The 21,509-nt window shown below is 56.2% G+C and overlaps 1 protein-coding gene across 1 annotated transcript in view; it reads left to right on the top strand.

Moving 5' to 3' along the window:
* Positions 1-3,635: 3,635 nt before the first annotated feature.
* LOC119958967 (sorting nexin-32-like) overlaps positions 3,636-21,509 on the top strand; it is a 37,390-nt gene continuing 19,516 nt past the window's right edge. Inside the window, exons 1-4 of the mRNA XM_038787493.1 lie at positions 3,636-3,737; positions 14,039-14,143; positions 17,795-17,905; positions 19,434-19,555. Of these exons, the coding sequence (XP_038643421.1) occupies positions 3,687-3,737; positions 14,039-14,143; positions 17,795-17,905; positions 19,434-19,555 (389 nt within the window). The 5' untranslated portion in view covers positions 3,636-3,686. The remainder of the gene's footprint in view (positions 3,738-14,038; positions 14,144-17,794; positions 17,906-19,433; positions 19,556-21,509) is intronic.

The raw sequence follows: 21,509 nt of genomic DNA on the forward strand, positions 1-21,509 counted from the left end.
GTATTGACTGGGGGGTATAATGGGGGTATTGACTGGGGGGTATAATGGGGGCAGTGACTGGGTGGGTATAATGGGGGTATTGACTGGGGGGTATAATGGGGGTACTGACTGGGTGGGTATAATGGGGGTATTGACTGGGTGGGTATAATGGGGGTATTGACTGGGTGGGTATAATGGGGGTATTGACTGGGGGGGTATAATGGGTTACTGGCTGTGTGGGTATAATTGGGGCAGTGACAGGGGGTATAGTGGGGGTATTGACTGGGGGGGGGAAATGGGGGTATGAATGGGGGGTATAATGGGGGTAGTGACTGAAGGTATAATGGGGGTATTGACTGGGTGGGTATAATGGGGTATTGACGGGGGGGGGTATAATGGGGGTATTGACTGGGGGGTATAATGGGGGTATTGACTGGGGGGGTATAATGGGGGTATGATTGGGTGGGTATAATGGGGGCAGTGACTGGGGGGTATAATGGGGGCAGTGACTGGGGGGTATAATGGGGGTATTGACTGGGGGGTATAATGGGGGCAGTGACTGGGGGGGTATAATGGGGGCAGTGACTGGGGGGTATAATGGGGGCAGTGACTGGGGGGGTATAATGGGGGCAGTGACTGGGGGGTATAATGGGGGCAGTGACTGGGGGGGTATAATGGGGGTATGACTGGGGGTATAATGGGGGTATGACTGGGTGGGTATAATGGGGGTATTGACTGGGGGGTATAATGGGGGCAGTGACTGGGGGGGTATAATGGGGGCAGTGACTGGGGGGTATAATGGGGGTATTGACTGGGTGGGTATAATGGGGGCAGTGACTGGGTGGGTATAATGGGGGTATTGACTGGGTGGGTATAATGGGGGCAGTGACGGGGGGGTATAATGGGGGCAGTGACTGGGGGTATAATGGGGGCAGTGACTGGGGGGTATAATGGGGGCAGTGACTGGGGGGTATAATGGGGGCAGTGACTGGGTGGGTATAATGGGGGTATTGACTGGGTGGGTATAATGGGGGTATTGACTGGGGGGTATAATGGGGGGCAGTGACTGGGGGGTATAATGGGGGCAGTGACTGGGGGGTATAATGGGGGCAGTGATGGGGGTTATAATGGGGGTATTGACTGGGGGGTATAATGGGGTATTGACTGGGGGGTATAATGGGGTCAGTGACTCGGGGGTATAATGGGGGCAGTGACTGGGGGGTATAATGGGGGTATTGACTGGGGGGGTATAATGGGGTATTGACTGGGGGGTATAATGGGGGTATTGACTGGGGGGTATAATGGGGGCAGTGACTCGGGGGTATAATGGGGGCAGTGACTGGGGGGTATAATGGGGGCAGTGACTGGGGGGTATAATGGGGGCAGTGACTGGGGGGTATTGACTTGGGGGGTATAATGGGGGTATTGACTGGGGGGGTATAATGGGGGTATTCACTGGGGGGGTATAATGGGGGTATTGACTGGGGGGGTATAATGGGGTATTCACTGGGGGTATTGACTGGGGGGTATAATGGGGGTAGTGACTGGGGTGTATAATGGGGTCAGTGACTCAGGGGTATAATGGGGGCAGTGACTGGGGGGTATAATGGGGGCAGTGACTGGGGGGTATAATGGGGGCAGTGACTGGGGGTATAATGGGGGCAGTGACTGGGGGGTATAATGGGGGCAGTGACTGTGGGGGTATAATGGGGGCAGTGACTGTGGGGGTATAATGGGGGCAGTGACTGGGGGGTATAATGGGGTATTGACTGGGTGGGTATAATGGGGGCAGTGACTGGGTGGGTATAATGGGGGCAGTGACTGGGGGGTATAATGGGGGCAGTGACTGTGGGGGTATAATGGGGCAGTGACTGGGGGGTATAATGGGGGTATTGACTGGGGGGTATAATGGGGGCAGTGACTGGGTGGGTATAATGGGGGTATTGACTGGGGGGTATAATGGGGGCAGTGACTGGGTGGGTATAATGGGGGTATGACTGGGGGGTATAATGGGGGCAGTGACTGGGGGGGTATAATGGGGGCAGTGACTGTGGGGGTATAATGGGGGCAGTGACTGGGTGGGTATAATGGGGGCAGTGACTGGGTGGGTATAATGGGGGTACTGACTGGGGGGTATAATGGGGGCAGTGACTGAGGGGTATAATGGGGGCAGTGACTGGGTGGGTATAATGGGGGTATTGACTGGGGGGTATAATGGGGGCAGTGACTGGGTGGGTATAATGGGGGCACTGGCTGTGTGGGTGTAATGGGGGCAGTGACTGGGTGGGTATAATGGGGGCAGTGACTGGGTGGGTATAATGGGGGTATTGACTGGGGGGTATAATGGGGCAGTGACTGGGGGGTATAATGGGGGCACTGGCTGTGTGGGTGTAATGGGGGCAGTGACTGGGTGGGTACAATGGGGGTATTGACTGGGTGGGTATAATGGGGGCAGTGACTGGGTGGGTATAATGGGGGTATTGACTGGGGGGTATAATGGGGCAGTGACTGGGGGGTATAATGGGGGCACTGGCTGTGTGGGTGTAATGGGGGCAGTGACTGGGTGGGTATAATGGGGGCAGTGACTGGGTGGGTATAATGGGGGCAGTGACTGGGTGGGTATAATGGGGGCAGTGCTGGGTGGGTATAATGGGGGTATTGACTGGGGGGTATAATGGGGGTATTGACTGGGGGGTTATAATGGGGGCAGTGACTGGGTGGGTATAATGGGGGTATTGACTGGGGGGTATAATGGGGGCAGTGACTGGGTGGGTATAATGGGGGCAGTGACTGGGGGGTATAATGGGGGCAGTGACTGGGTGGGTATAATGGGGGCAGTGACTGGGGGTATAATGGGGGCAGTGACTGGGGGGTATAATGGGGGCAGTGACTGGGGGGTATAATGGGGGTATTGACTGGGGGGTATAATGGGGGTATTGACTGGGGGGTATAATGGGGGCAGTGACTGGAGATCTGAGGGGGTGGGACCAATGACGTCAATGCGATGTGACGTCAGAGCAGTCAGTTGCGAGGCCGCTTCCGGGGAGGCAGTTCCGGTTCCGCGGTTCTGGTCCATCCCCTCTCCGGAATGGCCCCGCCCCCGTCCGGAACGGCCCGCCCCCCACCGGATCGGCCCCGCCCCCCCGGTTCACGTGACCAGCGGTCTGGAAGGTTCTGTCAGGAAAGAAACTCCTCAACCCACAACCGTCCAAATAAACAATTGCATATATAAACAGATAGACTGTAATAGGCCCCCTGCCTGAGCCGATTTCCGAGCGGACATTGGTGATCAGGCTGTGCTGAACCCCCTCAACCAGACAGCGGCGCCTTGCTGGACTGGGGACCAATGGGGAGCGGCGTGTGGCGTCCGCGGCCAATGGGGAGTCGCTGCCTGCTGAGTGGGTAATGGGGAGCGGGCGCGAACCAATGGGGAGCGGCAGATGGTGTGCGCGCCCAATGGGGAGCCGGTGCCTTGTGATTGGGTAATGGTGAGCGGGGGTCGACCAATGGAGAGCGGTCTCCCAGCGGCCGCCAATGGGCGGGCTCCACACCGCCGACGACGAGGTGTGCGGCGGCGCAAGAGCGGCGCACTGGGAGCCGGGCGGCGGCGCGGGGTAGGTCCTCCCAGCGTCAGGAGGAGTCCTCCCAGTTGCCAGGCGGGGCGGGGGTAAAGGGGAGGAGGGGGCAGCTGTGGCCGGGGCTGAGCGATGGAGGAGAGCACAGAGCTGTTTGAGGGAGAGGAGGAGGAGGATTGCAAGGTAGGTGTCAGCGCCCAGGTGCAGGCCGGGTGGGTCCAGGGCAGGCAGGGCCCGCCATGGGACAGGCTGAATGGAGCCCTGGGCAAGGGGCTGAGCTGCTGGACAGACCAATAAACCCCCTCAGCCCCAAACTGGCTCATCAGTCACAGCATTGACCTGTCTGAGTGCCCCCCCCCCCCTCTGCTGGGACCCCTCCCTCTGCTGGGACCCCCCCTCCCTCTGCTGGGACCCCCCCTCCCCTCTGCTGGGACCCCCTCCCCTCTGCTGGGACCCCCCTCCCTCTGCCTTGGGCCCCCCCTCCCTCTGCCTGGGCCCCCTCCCTCTGCCTGGGCCCCCCTCCCTCTGCTGGGGCCCCCCCTCCCTCTGCCTGGGCCCCCCCTCCCTCTGCTGGGGACCCCCCTCCCTCTGCTGGGACCCCCCCCCCCTCTGCTGGGACCCCCCCCCACCCTCTGCTGGGACCCCCCCCCCCCACCCTCTGCTGGGACCCCCCCCCCCCCTCTGCGGGACCCCCCCCCCCCCTCTGCTGGGACCCCCACTCTGCTGGGACCCCCCCCTTCTGCTGGGACCCCCCCCCCTTCTGCTGGGACCCCCACCCTTCTGCTGGGGACCCCCCTCTCTGCTGGGGACCCCCCCCCCTCTGCTGGGACCCCCCCTTCTGCTGGGGACCCCCCTCTCTGTGGGGACCCCCCCCCCCTTGCTGGGGACCCCCCCCCCTCTGCTGGGACCCCCCCTCTGCTGGGGACCCCCCCCCCACTGCTGGGGACCCCCCCCCCCTCTGCTGGGGACCCCCCCCCCCTCTGCTGGGGACCCCCCCTCTGCTGGGGACCCCCCCTCTGCTGGGGACCCCCCCTCTGCTGGGGACCCCCCCCTCTGCTGGGGCCCCCCACCCTCTGCTGGGGACCCCCCCCCCTCTGCTGGGGACCCCCCCCCACTCTGCTGGGGACCCCCCCCCTCTGCTGGGGACCCCCCCCTCTGCTGGGGACCCCCCCCCTCTGCTGGGGACCCCCCCCCTCTGCTGGGGACCCCCCCCTCTGCTGGGGCCCCCCCCCCCTCTGCTGGGGCCCCCCCCCCCCTCTGCTGGGGACCCCCCCCCCTCTGCTGGGGACCCCCCCCCCCTCTGCTGGGGACCCCCCCCCTCTGCTGGGGACCCCCCCTCTGCTGGGGACCCCCCCCCTCTGCTGGGGACCCCCCCCCTCGCTGGGGACCCCCCCCCTCTGCTGGGGACCCCCCCCTCTGCTGGGGACCCCCCCCCTCTGCTGGGGCCCCCCCCCTCTGCTGGGGACCCCCCCCCTCTGCTGGGGCCCCCCCCTCTGCTGGGGACCCCCCCCTCTGCTGGGGACCCCTCTTCTGCTGGGGACCCCCCCCTCTTCTGCTGGGGACCCCCCCCTCTTCTGCTGGGGACCCCCACCCCTCTTCTGCTGGGGACCCCCCCTCTTCTGCTGGGGACCTCCCCCCTCTGCTGGGGACCCCCCCCCCTCTGCTGGGGACCCCCCCCCCTCTGCTGGGGACCCCCCCCCCCTCTGCTGGGGACCCCCCCTCTGCTGGGGACCCCCCCTCTGCTGGGGACCCCCCCCCCTCTGCTGGGGACCCCCCCCCCCCTCTGCTGGGGACCCCCCCCCCTCTGCTGGGGACCCCCCCCCCCCCTCTGCTGGGGACCCCCCCCCCCTCTGCTGGGGACCCCCCCCCCCCCCCTCCTGCTGGGGACCCCACCCCCCCCCCCTGCTGGGGACCCCCCCTCTGCTGGGGACCCCCCCCCCCCCCGAATCTGCTGGGTTCTGTGTCTCTCTGTCTCTCTCTGCCCTCCCCCCCTCCTTGCTGGTTCCTATGTACCCCCCCCCACCTGCTGATTGTAGCCCCCTACTCCTGTCACCTCCTTCCATGTCTGTTCAAATAATAAAACAAACTCTCCCTTGTTTGTGTTTCTACGATTGTTTTCTGAATTTGCAACGTGTCTTCTCACCAATGCTTATGCCCGCCTCCCTGCCACACTCCCTGCCACCCCCTTGCCTCCTCCCATGCATGTTTTGGGGGGGGGGCGGGCAAAATATCTGTCTTGTTGTCAACGTTAACACAGTTGATGTCTGTACATTTAACAAATTATCTGTGGAAGTTAAAACATTTCATGTCTGCGTATTTATCACATTTGTGTGTGTGCGAGCAAGTTAAAACGTTTAATGTCAGTTTGCACATTCTCCCCGTGTCTGCGTGGGTTTCGCCCCCACAACCCAAAGATGTGCAGGGTAGGTGGATTGGCCACGCTAAATTGCCCTCTTAATTGGGAAAAAATGAATTGGGTACTCTAAATTTATATTAAAAAAAAACATTCATGTCTGTGTATTTATCACATTTATCTGTGTGTGCACAAGTTAAAACGTTTCATGTCTGTGCATTTTATAAATTGTCTGTGCAAGTTAACACATTTTATTTCTGCGTATTTTACAAATTCTGTTGTATGTGCAAATGCAGTGTCGCTTTTAAACAAAAATGCTTTTTACCACATTCTTCCCAAGTGCTGATTTATATTTTGCTCTATTTTCTCTTTCTCCCCGCCCCCTACCCCCCACCCCAAAATCCGTGAACTCCATTTGAGGTTTGATCATTTTTGTTTTTGTATTTTGTTTAAATCCAAAGAGGGAGATTATTATTTCACTACCTTGCAGCAGGAGGCAAATTAGGAGGGAGCGTCGAGACGGGGCAGTCACGCGGAATTATCTGGGTCGGGTTGTGATAAACTGGGGCCCCGGCTTTGTATGTGACCCAGTTCTGGATCTGTGACTTCACCTGAAAAGGTTGTTGTGTTGAGGGAGCTGTCCTATTTTAGAGAGAGAGAGAGACAATGACTCAACAAGGTTCCTTACACAGCACTGTCCAAACCCACAGCCTTCACCATCTAGAAGGACAAGAGCAGCAGATACCTGGGAACCCCACCACCTGGAGGTTCCCCTCCGAGCCCCTCCCCACCCCGACTGGGAAATATATCGGCCGTTCCTTCACTGTCGCTGGGGGCAACATCCTGGAACTCCCTCCCTAACAGCACAGTGGGTGTACCTACACCTCAGGGACTGCAGCGGTTCGAGAAGGTGGCTCACCCACCACCCTCTGAAGGGGCAATTAGGGATGGGTCATCAATGCTGGGCATAACCAGTGCCGCCCACATCCCTCGATGAAGAAGAAAATATGCTGGCGCCCACGTCCAGTCCCAAGATTAAATAAATTAATGATGTTGAATGAAGGTTTTCTATCTGGGCAGTCCCAGCCTTTTCATACAATTTACAGTGCAGAAGGAGGCCATTTGACCCATCGGGTCTGCATTGGCCCTTGGAAAGAGCAGCCAAAGGCCCTCGCCTCCACCCTATCCCCGTAACCCCACCTAACCTTTTTGGACACTAAGGGCAATTTATCACGGCCAATCCACCTAACCTGCGCACCTTTTGGACTGTGGGAGGAAACCGGAGCACCCGGAGGAAACCCACTGCAGACACGGGGAGGACGTGCAGACTCCGCACAGACAGTGACCCAAGCCGGGAACCCAACCCGGGTTCCTGGCGCTGAGAGGCAGCGGTGCTGAGGCGAGTGAAGGGAGTGTCACCAAGATTTGCCAGAATGGCAATTGAACTCCTCTGGCTGAATTGGGAGTGCACCAACTAGACTCGTCGTCCCTGGATGCTATTGGGGTGACTTGATCGAACGTTTAAAGATGTAAATGCATTACGAAACCATTGGTTGGCAGGCTAGTACCACGAATGGGCGGGTTGTCTTGGGAAGAAAGGATTGGATTTGGATTGGTTTTTTTTGTCATGTGTATCAAGGTACAGCGAAAAGTATTGTTCTGCGTACAGTTGAGACAGATCATTCCATACATGGAAAAAGCATAAGATATACAATAATCACAATATAAATACATAGACACAGACATCGGGTGAAGCATACAGGAGTGTAGTACTACTCGGTAGAGAAGATGTGTGAAGAGATCAGATCAGTCCGTAAGAGGGTTGTTTAGGAGTCTGGTAACAGAGGGGGAGAAGCTGTTTTTTAGTCTGCTTGTGCGTGTTCTCAGACTCCTGCCCGATGGAAGAAGTTGGAAGAGTGAGTAAGCCGGGTGGGAGGGGTCTTTGATTATGCTGCCCGCTTTCCCCCGGCAGCGGGAGGTGTAGATGGAGTCAATGGGTGGGAGGCAGGTTCGTGTGATGGACTGGGCGGTGTTCACGACTCTCTGAAGTTTCTTGCGGTCCTGGGCCGAGCAGTTGCCATACCAGGCTGTGATGCAGCCAGATAGGATGCTTTCTATGGTGCATCTGTAAAAGTTTGTAAGGGTTAATGTGGACATGCCGAATTTCCTTAGTTTCCTGAGGAAGTATAGGCGCTGTTGTGCTTTCTTGGTGATAGCGTCGACGTGAGTGGACCAGGACAGATTTTTGGAGATGTGCACCCCAAGGAATTTGAAACTGCTAACCATCTCCACCTCGGCCCCGTTGATGCTGACAGGGGTGTGCACGGTACTTTGCTTCCTGAAGTCGATGACCAGCTCTTTAGTTTTGCTGGCATTGAGGGAGAGATTGTTGTCGCTGCACCACTCCACTAGGTTCTCCATCTCCTGTAAGCGTGGTGGGTGGGTGGTGGTGGGGGGGGGGGGGGGGGGGGGGGGCACAGGTTAGTGGTTACCGTCAGATCAACCTGGGCCCTAGGGCGGCCGCTGTGTTTAGCACTGCTGCCTCATGGCGCTGAACACCCGGGTCCACGTGTGTGGAGTTCGCACATTCTCCCGGTGTCTGCATGGGTCTCACCCCCACAACCCAAAGATGTGCACGGAATGTGGATTGGCCATGCTAAACTGCCCCTTAAAGGGTGGCGCAGTGGGCTAGCCCTGCTGCCTCACGGCGCCGAGGTCCCAGGTTCGATCCCGGCTCTGGGTCACTGTCCGTGTGGAGTTTGCACATTCTCCCCGTGTCTGCGTGGGTCTCGCCCACACAACCCAAAGATGTGGGGGCGATGTTCCGTAAGTCACTCTGTATGCAAAAGCGCTCCCAGTATTTTGGATGCAAATAAGAATAGGCCATTCAGCCCCTCTGGGCTGCTGTGCTTTCTATGAAATCATGTCTGTGCTGATTGTGGCCTCCACTCTTGTCTCAAAGGGGTTCAGTTTAAAAATGAGGAGTTATTCCTCCCCCCCCCCCCCCCCTAGTTCCAGGGTCTCCCACCCTGTCAAAGCCCCCCCCCCCCCCAGGATCTTGTGTTTCAGTAAGGATCACATCTCAATCTTCGAAACTCTAGCCGAGCCTGTCTAACCGTTCCTCAAGAGAATGCCACCTCTATCCGTGTCTGTGAACCTTCTCTGACATATTTATATCTTTAAATAAGGAGACCCAACTGTACGCAGTGCTCCAGATGCGGTCATGGAGATGGGAGCAGGCCATTCAGCCCCTCTACTTGAGTCTGCCCCCCCCCCCCCCCCCCTTGCGTTCAATGAGACCATGGCTGATCTGTTAATATTTGTTATTTACAGCACCAGAAGAGACCCTTTGACCCAGCATGTGCGCGCCAGCTCCCAAAAGAGCAACCTGGCTGGTCCCATTCCCCAGCCCTATCTCCATCGCTCTCTAAATTCATCACTTTCAAATATATATAGGGTAGCACAAGTGACCAGCACTGTGCCAGGGTCCCAGGTTCGATTTCCCCACTGGGTCACTGTCTGTGCGGAGTTTGCACGTTCTCCCCGTGTCTGCGTGGGTTTCCTCCGGGAGCTCCGGTTTCCTCCCACAGTCCAAAGACGTGTAGGTTAGGTGGATTGGCCGTGATCAATTGCCCCTTGGTGACCAAAAAGGTTAGGTGGGGATAGGGTGGAAGTGAGGGCTTAAGTGGGTCGGTGCAGACTCGATGGGCTGAATGGCCTCCTTCTGCACTGTATGTTCCAGATATCCAGTTGTCTCTTGAAACCTATGGAATCCACCTCCACCACTGTCCCAGGCAGCGCATTCCAAACCCCAACAACCCTCCAACCAGGGGCTGGTTTAGCACACTGGGCTAAATCGCTGGCTTTTAAAGCAGACCCAGGCAGGCCAGCAGCACGGTTCGATTCCCGTCCCAGCCTCCCCGAACAGGAATGTGGCGACTAGGGGCTTTTCACAGTAACTTCATTTGAAGCCTACTCGTGACAATAAGCCATTTTTCATTTCATTTCATCTACTCCCAGCTCTCTCGCTGTCCATCTTGAAATTGTGACCCCCCCCCCCCCCAGTCACTGACATACCAACCAGTGGAAACAGAATATCCTCCTTTACCCTGTCAAAATTGTTCGGAATTGTGAACACCTCAATAAGGCCGCCTCTTAACCTTCTCTGCTCCAGGAGAACGAGCCCAATTTCTCCAATCTTTCCCTGTATCTAAAATTCCTCATTAGAACATACAACAGTACAGCACAGAACAGGCCCTTCGGCCCTCGATGTTGTGCCGAGCAATGATCACCCTACTCAAACCCACATATCCACCCTATACCCGTAACCCAACAACCCCCCCCCTTAACCTTACTTTTTAGGACACTACGGGCAATTTAGCATGGCCAATCCACCTAACCCGCACATCTTTGGACTGTGGGAGGAAACCGGAGCACCCGGAGGAAACCCACGCACACACGGGGAGGACGTGCAGACTCCGCACAGACAGTGACCCAGCCGGGAATCGAACCTGGGACCCTGGAGCTGTGAAGCATTTATGCTAACCACCATGCTACCGTGCTGCCCATTCCTGGCATCATTCCAGTAAATCTCCTCTGCTCTCTCTCTCTCCAGAGCTTTAACATCCTTCCATAAATAAGGTGCCCAGAACTGAACACAACACTCCAAATGTGGTCTGCCCAATGATTTGTAGAGGTGGAGCATCACTTTGTTGCTTTTATGCTCTATGCCTCTATTTATAAACCCAAGGCCTTCTTCACAACTGTTTCAACTTGCCTGGTAACCTTCAGAGAATGATGCACTTAAATCCCCAGGTCCCCTCTGCTCCTGGAGTCTCCTCAAAGTTATTCCATTTGAGTCTGTATTGTCTCCTTGTGTTCTTCGACCAAAATGCATCACCTCACATCTCTCTGCTTTGATGTTCATCTGAAATGCAAATCGCTTATTGTCACGAGTAGGCTTCAATTAAGTTACTGTGAAAAGCCCCTAGTCGCCACATTCCGGCGCCTGTCCGGGGAGGCTGGTCCGGGAATCGAACCGTGCTGCGGGCCTGCTTTAAAAGCCAGCGATTTAGCTCAGTGAGCTAAACCAGCCCCTATCTGCCAGGTGTCTGCCCGTTTGGCCAACTTGTCGATGCCCTTCTGAAGCTGCTTTGCCATCCTCCCAATTCACTATTCCCCCTGGCTTAGTATCGCCTGCATGAGATCCTTGAATACCTCGACCAGATCATCCCTTAACCATCTAAATTCTAGCGGCAACGGGCCTGCTTTGAGTCATCTCTCCTCGTCACAATCCAGGTACCCTTGTTGTAAATATACGTACGGCCCAGCGCTTCGCACTGTTGCTACACAGTGCCAGGGTCCCGGGTTCGATTCCCGGCTTGGGTCACTGCCTGGACTCTGCAAGTTCCCCCCTCGCGTGTCTGCGTTGGTTTCCTCCGGGTGCTCCGGTTTCCTCCAAGTCCCGAAAGACGTACTTGTTGGATGAATTGGACATTCTGAATTCTCCCTCTGTGTACCCGAACAGGCGCCGGAATGTGGCGACTAGGGGCTTTTCACAGTAACTTCATTGCGGTGTTAATGTAAGCCTACTTGTGACTCTAATAAAGATTATGATTATTTCCCTCCCCCCTCAACGCCAAAATATCCTTCCGAAGGTGTGGTGCCCACAACTGTTCACAGTGACTCTGAGTGGGGTCTAACCAGGGTTTTGTAAAGCTGCAGCATAACCCCCAGGTCTTTATATTCCAATCCTCTGGATGAAAAGGCCAGCACTCCATTAGCCTTATCGATTATTTTCTGCGCTTGTCACTGGCATTTTAAGGATCTTTGTACCTGCACCCCTATTACCATGTCAACTGTAGTAAAACATGCCTATTTTAATATTCATTTCCCTCGTAATAAACAATAATTGCTGACTGTTCTTTCAGACTAACTTTTCCTGGTCCATCTACCCTGACTCCCAGGTCCCTCTGTATCTCAGATCCGCAATCTCTCTCCGTTTCAATCGCTTGCAGCTTTTTTGATTCTTCCAGCCAAAGTGGACACGTCCACGTTTCTGAAAAATCTTTGCCCCCTCACTGAATTTGTCTAGAAGACATAGGAGCAGAATTAGGCCACTCGGCCCATCGAGTCTGCTCCGCCATTCAATCATGTCTGATATTTTTCTCGCCCCCATTCTCCTGCCTTCTCCCCATAACCCCTGACCCCCTTATTGATCAAGTATCTATCTCTGTCTTATAGACACTGTGATTTGGTCTCCACAGCCTTTCTGCGGCAAAGATTCACCACCCTCTGGCTGAAGAAATTCCTCCTCATCTCTGTTTAAAGGATCGTGCCTTTAGTCTGAGATTGCGCCCTATGCTTCTAGTTTTTCCTACAAGTGGAAACATCCTCTCCACGTCCACTCTATCCAGGCCTCGCAGTATCCTGTAAGTTTCAATAAGATCCCCCCTCATCCTTCTAAACTCCAATCGAGTACAGATCCAGAGTCCTCAACCGTTCCTCATACGACAAGCTCTTCATTCCAGGGATCATTCTTGTGAACCTCCTCTGGACCCTTTCCAAGGCCCCAGCACATCCTTCCTTAGATACGGGGCCCGAAACTGCTCTCAATACTCCAAATGCTCCATGTCCCTCTGCAGACTCCGTACGGTACCAGGAGAGGTGCTCCGAACCCAGCCTCTGCCAAGAGGAGCGACCCATGGAACACTTAATTTGTGATAAAGTCACAGCTTACTTATTATGCAGAGCTCATTATATTCCTGGTCCGTCCCCCGTGTCTAGCGAGTGACAACATGTGCGTGCAGTCTGATTGTGAGCATTTTCCATCTTCATTAACCTTCACCCCTGGGGACTCTGTGACTTCCAATTGAACAGAGCCAGATCAGCTTGAAATTGTCTGCCGACATACCTGTAACGATTCACCAACAGCGGTACAACAGCAGGAGCAAGTTAAATCTTGTGGATGTGTTTCTGTTGTGGATGCGGCGCTGGGAATTGTCGTAAGCGAGTGATCAGACTTGATGTTTGTTTGATACAACGTGTTTGTAACAGACTCTCCTGTGGGCGTCTCACCCCTCGTGATCGATTCAGAGTAAAGCTCCCTCTACACTGTCCCCATCAAACACTCCCAGCACAGGTACAGCACGGGGTTAGATACAGAGTAAAGCTCCCTCTACACTGTCCCCATCAAACACTCCCAGGACAGGTACAGCACGGGGTTATATACAGAGTAAAGCTCCCTCTACACTGTCCCCATCAAACACTCCCAGCACAGGTACAGCACGGGGTTAGATACAGAGTAAAGCTCCCTCTACACTGTCCCCATCAAACACTCCCAGGACAGGTACAGCACTGGGTTAGATACAGAGTAAAGCTCCCTCTACACTGCCCCATCAAACACTCCCAGGACAGGTACAGCACGGGGTTAGATACAGAGTAAAGCTCCCTCTATCCTGTCCCCATCAAACACTCCCAGGACAGGTACAGCACGGGGTTAGATACAGAGTAAAGCTCCCTCTATCCTGTCCCCATCAAACACTCCCAGGACAGGTACAGCACGGGGTTAGATACAGAGTAAAGCTCCCTCTATCCTGTCCCCATCAAACACTCCCAGGACAGGTACAGCACGGGGTTAGATACAGAGTAAAGCTCCCTCTACCCTGTCCCCATCAAACACTCCCAGGACAGGTACAGCACGGGGTTAGATACAGAGTAAAGCTCCCTCTATCCTGTCCCCATCAAACACTCCCAGGACAGGTACAGCACGGGGTTAGATACAGAGTAAAGCTCCCTCTATCCTGTCCCCATCAAACACTCCCAGGACAGGTACAGCACGGGGTTAGATACAGAGTAAAGCTCCCTCTATCCTGTCCCCATCAAACACTCCCAGGACAGGTACAGCACGGGGTTAGATACAGAGTAAAGCTCCCTCTATCCTGTCCCCATCAAACACTCCCAGGACAGGTACAGCACGGGGTTAGATACAGAGTAAAGCTCCCTCTATCCTGTCCCCATCAAACACTCCTGCCCTGTGGGGCTCAGGATCCCACCATGGTTCCCTGTTGGATAGACTGTGGTTGGGGAGACAGTGAATTCTTCTGAAGCCTGTTTGTTTGCTTTTATTCAGTCACGGACAATGTCAGTCGATCTACAGACAGATTCCTCGCTACAGGTGGAGATCTCTGATGCAGTCAGTGAGCGGGATAAAGTGAAGTTTACTGTTCACACAAAGGTAAGTGTCGAGCAGGAGAGTGGGATGTTGAAATATTTAATTTTTGCTGGAGATATGTGACCCTTCGTAATCGCCTGAGGCTACTGGTGAGTGACGTAACTCGGCCGCAACTTGACGCTATGACAGGGCAGCACGGTGGAACAGTGGTTAGCACTGCTGCCTCACAACGCCGGGGTCCCGGGTTCGATCCCGGCTTGGGTCACTGTCTGTGCGGAGTCTGCACGCTCTCCCCGTGTGTGCGTGGGTTTCCTCCGGGTGCTCCGGTTTCCTCCCACAGTCCAAAGATGTGCGGGTTAGGTGGATTGGCCATGATAAACTGTCCCTTAGTGGCCAAAAGGTTTGTTGCGGTTACTGGGTTACAGGGATAGGGTGGGGGTGTGAGCTTTGGTAGGTGCTCTTTCCAACGGCCGGTGCGGACTGGATGGGCCTAATGGCCTCCTTCTGCTTTGCAAATTCTATGAAAAACGCCTTGAATTCTGATCCCCTCGGTGCTGACGGTGGAGAGGGTAGGCTGCACTGTCAGAGGGTCAGTACTGAGGGAGTGCCGCACTGTCAGAGGGTCAGTACTGAGGGAGTGCCGCACTGTCAGAGGGTCAGTACTGAGGGAGTGCCGCACTGTCAGAGGGTCAGTACTGAGGGAGTGTCGCACTGTCAGAGGGTCAGTACTGAGGGAGTGCAGCACTGTCAGAGGGTCAGTGCTGAGGGAGTGCCGCACTGTCAGAGGGTCAGTACTGAGGGAGTGCTGTACTGTCAGAGGGTCAGTACTGAGGGAGTGCCGCACTGTCAGAGGGTCAGTACTGAGGGAGTGCCGCACTGTCAGAGGGTCAGTACTGAGGGAGTGCCGCACTGTCAGAGGGTCAGTACTGAGGGAGTGCCGCACTGTCAGAGGGTCAGTACTGAGGGAGCCGCACTGTCAGAGGGTCAGTACTGAGGGAGTGCTGCACTGTCAGAGGGTCAGTAATGAGGGAGTGCTGCACTGTCAGAGGGTCAGTACTGAGGGAGTGCTGCACTGTCAGAGGGTCAGTACTGAGGGAGCCGCACTGTCAGAGGGTCAGTACTGAGGGAGTGCTGCACTGTCAGAGGGTCAGTAATGAGGGAGTGCTGCACCTTTCAGAGGGTCAGTACTGAGGGACTGCCGCACTGTCAGAGGGTCAGTACTGAGGGAGTGCCGCACTGTCAGAGGGTCAGTACTGAGGGAGTGCCGCACTGTCAGAGGGTCAGTGCTGTGGGAGTGCCGCACTGTCAGAGGGTCAGTACTGAGGGAGTGCCGCACTGTCAGAGGGTCAGTACTGAGGGAGTGCTGCACTGTCAGAGGGTCAGTACTGAGGGAGTGCCGCACTGTCAGAGGGTCAGTGCTGTGGGAGTGCCGCACTGTCAGAGGGTCAGTACTGAGGGAGTGCTGCACTGTCAGAGGGTCAGTACTGAGGGAGTGCCGCACTGTCAGAGGGTCAGTACTGAGCGAGTGCCGCACTGTCAGAGAGTCAGTACTGAGGGAGTGCCGCACTGTCAGAGGGTCAGTACTGAGGGAGTGCCGCACTGTCAGAGGGTCAGTACTGAGGGAGCGCCGCACTGTCAGAGGGTCAGTACTGAGGGAGTGCCGCACTGTCAGAGGGTCAGTACTGAGGGAGTGCCGCACTGTCAGAGGGTCAGTGCTGAGGGAGTGCTGCACTGTCAGAGGGTCAGTGCTGAGGGAGTGCCGCACTGTCAGAGGGTCAGTACTGAGGGAGTGCCGTACTGTCAGAGGGTCAGTACTGAGGGAGTGCTGCACTGTCAGAGGGTCAGTACTGAGGGAGCGCCGCACTGTCAGAGGGTCAGTACTGAGGGAGTGCCGCACTGTCAGAGGGTCAGTACTGAGGGAGTGCCGCACTGTCAGAGGGTCAGTACTGAGGGAGTGCCGCACTGTCAGAGGGTCAGTACTGAGGGAGTGCTGCACTGTCAGAGGGTCAGTACTGAGGGAGTGCCGCACTGTCAGAGGGTCAGTACTGAGGGAGTGCCGCACTGTCAGAGGGTCAGTACTGAGGGAGTGCCGCACTGTCAGAGGGTCAGTACTGAGGGAGTGCCGCACTGTCAGAGGGTCAGTACTGAGGGAGTGCCGCACTGTCAGAGGGTCAGTACTGAGGGAGTGCCGCACTGTCAGAGGGTCAGTACTGAGGGAGTGCTGCACTGTCAGAGGGTCAGTACTGAGGGAGTGCCGCACTGTCAGAGGGTCAGTACTGAGGGAGTGCCGCACTGTCAGAGGGTCAGTGCTGAGGGAGTGCCGCACTGTCAGAGGGTCAGTACTGAGGGAGTGCCGCACTGTCAGAGGGTCAGTACTGAGGGAGCCGCACTGTCAGAGGGTCAGTACTGAGGGAGTGCTGCACTGTCAGAGGGTCAGTAATGAGGGAGTGCTGCACCTTTCAGAGGGTCAGTACTGAGGGACGTGCCGCACTGTCAGAGGGTCAGTACTGAGGGAGTGCCGCACTGTCAGAGGGTCAGTACTGAGGGAGTGCCGCACTGTCAGAGGGTCAGTGCTGAGGGAGTGCTGCACTGTCAGAGGGTCAGTACTGAGGGAGTGCCGCACTGTCAGAGGGTCAGTACTGAGGGAGTGCCGCACTGTCAGAGGGTCAGTACTGAGGGAGTGCCGCACTGTCAGAGGGTCAGTACTGAGGGAGTGCCGCACTGTCAGAGGGTCAGTACTGAGGGAGTGCTGCACTGTCAGAGGGTCAGTACTGAGGGAGTGCCGCACTGTCAGAGGGTCAGTACTGAGGGAGCTGCCGCACTGTCAGAGGGTCAGTACTGAGGGAGTGCCGCACTGTCAGAGGGTCAGTACTGAGGGAGTGCCGCACTGTCAGAGGGTCAGTACTGAGGGAGTGCCGCACTGTCAGAGGGTCAGTACTGAGGGAGTGCCGCACTGTCAGAGGGTCAGTACTGAGGGAGTGCCGCACTGTCAGAGGGTCAGTACTGAGGGAGTGCCGCACTGTCAGAGGGTCAGTACTGAGGGAGTGCCGCACTGTCAGAGGGTCAGTACTGAGGGAGTGCCGCACTGTCAGAGGGTCAGTACTGAGGGAGTGCCGCACTGTCAGAGGGTCAGTACTGAGGGAGTGCCGCACTGTCAGAGGGTCAGTACTGAGGGAGTGCCGCACTGTCAGAGGGTCAGTACTGAGGGAGTGCCGCACTGTCAGAGGGTCAGTACTGAGGGAGTGCCGCACTGTCAGAGGGTCAGTACTGAGGGAGTGCCGCACTGTCAGAGGGTCAGTACTGAGGGAGTGCCGCACTGTCAGAGGGTCAGTACTGAGGGAGCGCTGCACTGTCAGAGGGTCAGTACTGAGGGAGTGCCGCACTGTCAGAGGGTCAGTACTGAGGGAGTGCCGCACTGTCAGAGGGTCAGTACTGAACGAGCCGCACTGTGGGAGGTGCCGTCTTTCAGGATGAGACATTAAACCGAGGCTCAGTCTGTTCTCTCGGGCCGGGGTAACAGATCCCACGGCGCTATGGCGAGGCTGGAGGAGGAAGAAGGGGGAGGAATTTTCCCCGTGTCCTGGGGCCAATATATATCCCTGAAATCAATGTGATTTGGGGTGGGGGGGGAAGAGTTGAAGATGATGTGGGTCGCTTGCTGTTTGATCCACCTTGCTGGAGGCACTGACTCTCTTTTGCTTTTCTGCCCCTCAGACGAATCTCTCTCACTTTAAGCAGCCCGAATTCTCGGTGGTCCGTCAGCACGAAGAATTTATCTGGCTGCATGACACGTACTTGGAAAATGAGGATTACGCTGGGGTTATTGTGAGTAATCACAGACTGGTGCGTGTGGACATGGCGCGGGCTGCGGTGGGTGTGACACTGGCTGCGGTGGGTGTGGCACGGGCTGCGGTGGGTGTGGCACGGGCTGCGGTGGGTGTGGCGCGGGCTGGGGTGGGTGTGGCGCGGCGCGGGCTGGGGTGGGTGTGGCGCGGGCTGGGGTGGGTGTGGCGCGGGCTGGGGTGGGTGTGGCGCGGGCTGGGGTGGGTGTGGCGCGGGCTGGGGTGGGTGTGGCGCGGGCTGGGGTGGGTGTGGCGCGGGCTGGGGTGGGGGTGGCGCGGGCTGGGGTGGGGGTGGCGCGGGCTGGGGTGGGGGTGGCGCGGGCTGGGGTGGGGGTGGCGCGGGCTGGGGTGGGGGTGGCGCGGGCTGGGGTGGGGGTGGCGCGGGCTGGGGTGGACGTGGCGCGGGCTGGGGTGCGCGGGAGTGGCTGCACAGAGGGTTAATATATGTGAGAATTTTGTGTTGTTCGAAGTAAAGCAAACACTGTGTGGAGTTTGCACATTCTCCCCGTTTTTGCATGGGTTTCGCCCCCACAACCCAAAAGATGTGCAGGGTAGGTGGTTTGGCCACACTTAATTGCCCCTTAATTGGAAAAAAATGAATTGGGTACTCTAAATTAAAAAAAAAAGAGAATAAATAACGGTCCCTCTACACTGTCCCCATCAAACACTCCCAGGACAGGTACAGCACGGGGTTAGATACAGAGTAAAGCTCCCTCTACACTGTCCCCATCAAACACTCCCAGGACAGGTACAGCACGGGGTTAGATACAGAGTAAAGCTCCCTCTACACTGTCCCCATCAAACACTCCCAGGACAGGTACAGCACGGGGTTAGATACAGAGTAAAGCTCCCTCTACACTGTCCCCATCAAACACTCCCAGGACAGGTACAGCACGGGGTTAGATACAGAGTAAAGCTCCCTCTACACTGTCCCCATCAAACACTCCCAGGACAGGTACAGCACGGGGTTAGATACAGAGTAAAGCTCCCTCTGCACTGTCCCCATCAAACACTCCCAGGACAGGTACAGCACGGGGTTAGATACAGAGTAAAGCTTCCTCTACACTGTCCCCATCAAACACTCCCAGGACAGGTACAGCACGGGGTTAGATACAGAGTAAAGCTCCCTCTACACTGTCCCCATCAAACACTCCCAGGACAGGTACAGCACGGGGTTAGATACAGAGTAAAGCTCCCTCTACACTGTCCCCATCAAACACTCCCAGGACAGGTACAGCACGGGGTTAGATACAGAGTAAAGCTCCCTCTACACTGTCCCCACCAAACACTCCCAGGACAGGTACAGCACGGGGTTAGATACAGAGTAAAGCTCCCTCTGTACGGGGTTAGATACAGAGAACAATTTCTTCCTTGGGTGTGACCCACCTCTGCCCCATCGTGTGTCCTGGGACGGATGTATTTTGCCGAAGGAACTGGTTGACTGGGTGATGATTGTAATGTTGTGTGTGGGATCCTGCTGTGCATGTGATATTGTCGCCCCGTAATTGCAGATCCCTCCTGCCCCCCCAAAGCCGAACTTCGACGCGTCGAGGGAAAAGCTTCAGAAACTCGGCGAAGGGGATGGATCGATGACCCGTGAGGAGTTCGCCAAGATGAAGCAGGAGCTGGAAGCGTGAGTGGGGATGGGGGGGGGCTGGCCATTTGGCCCATCTAGTGTAGAGTAATTGAGGTCCACGGAACAGAAAAGGCCCTTCAGCCCATCGTGTCTGCCAGTAAAAAACAACCATCTAACTATTCAAATCCCAGTTCCCAGCACTTGGCCCATGGCCGTGTCTACCCTGGGATCGCGTGCGCACATCTAAATACTTCTGAAATGTGAGGGTTCCTGCCTCCACCATCCCTTCAGGCAGCGAGTTCCAGACTCCCACTACCCTCTGGGGGGGGAAAGGTTTTTCCTCCCATCCCCTCTCGCCCTCCTGCCCCCTCGCCTTAAATCTCTGCCCCCTGGTCATTGACCCTCCCCCAAGGGGAAAAGTTTCTTCCTGTTTACTCCATCTGTGCCCCTCATCATTTTATACACCTCAATCCTGCCCCCCCCTCCGTCTCCTCTACTCCAAGGAAAACAATCCCAGTCTGTCCAATCCCTCTTCATAACTAACAGCCTCCAGCCCAGGCAACATCCTGGTAAATCCCCTCTGCCCCCTTCCCAATGGCTATCACATCCCGACTATAATGTGGATTTCAGAACGGCCCACAATACTCTCGCTGTGACCTAACCAACATTTTATACAGTCCCAGCTTCCCGCCCCACTGTTAAACTCTCTGCCTCGGCTAATAAAGGCAAGTTTACCATCTGCCTTCTTACCCACTGTATCCGCTTGCTCTGCTACCTTGAGGGACGGGTGTACATGCACAGCAAGATCCCTCTGATCCTCGGTGCTTCCCAGGGTCCTGCCGTTTATCCTGTATTCCCTTTGCGTTGTTTGTCCTGCCCAAGTGCATCACTTCATATTTATCCGGATTGAACTGCATTTGCCACTGATCAGCCCATCTGACCAGACCGTCTGTAACCTCCTGTAATCGGAGGCTTCCCTCCTCACTATTTACCACCCCATCAATTTTCATATCATCCACAAACTTACTGATCAACCCCCCCCCTACATTCACATCTAAATTATTTATATAAACAGCAAAGACCCCAACACCAATTCCTGTGGGACCCCACTGGACGCAGGCGTCCAGCCAGAAAATCACCCCTCGCCCATCCCCCTCTGCTTCCTGCCACTCGGCCAATTCTGGATCCAATTTGCCAAATGTCCTCGGACCCCGTGGGCCTTCGCTAACAGTCTCCCATGTGGCACCTTCTCAAAAGCCTTGCTGAAGGCCAAGTAGACGACGTCAAATGTGTTTCCCTCATCCACACACCTGGTCAACCCTTTGAAAAATTCAATCAAGTTGGGTCAGACATGAGGCGGCATGTGGCACAGTGGTTAGCACTGGGACTGTGGCGCTGAGGACCCGGGTTCAAATCCCAGCCCTGGGTCACTGTCCGTGTGGAGTTTGCACATTCTCCCCGTGTCTGCGTGGGTTTCACCCCCACAACCCAGAGATGTGCAGGGAAGATGGATTGGCCACGCTAAATTGCCCCTTAATTGGAAAAAAATAATTGGGTTTTATAATTTTCAAAAAAAAAGCTGGTCAGACATGTCGTCCACTTAACAAAACCATGCTGACTGTTCCGATTAATCCCAGCCTCTTAAAATGCAGATTAATTCTGTCTCTCAGAATTGTTTCCAATGTATCGACAGTATTCAGCTGGAGCACTCCCCGTGGGAGCGGATCCCACATTCTCCCCCACTCCCCGTGGGAGCGAGTCCCACATTCTCCCCCACTCCCCGTGGGAGCGAGTCCCACATTCTCCCCACTCTCCGTGGGAGCGAGTCCCACATTCTCCCCACTCCCCGTGGGAGCGAGTCCCACATTCTCCCCCACTCCCCGTGGGAGCGAGTCCCACATTCTCCCCCACTCCCCGTGGGAGCGAGTCCCACATTCTCCCCCACTCCCCGTGGGAGTGAGTCCCACATTCTCCCCCACTCCCCGTGGGAGCGAGTCCCACATACTCACAC

The sequence above is a fragment of the Scyliorhinus canicula genome, chromosome 31 (assembly GCF_902713615.1).
Source record: "Scyliorhinus canicula chromosome 31, sScyCan1.1, whole genome shotgun sequence".
Classification (NCBI taxonomy): Eukaryota; Metazoa; Chordata; class Chondrichthyes; order Carcharhiniformes; family Scyliorhinidae; genus Scyliorhinus; species Scyliorhinus canicula.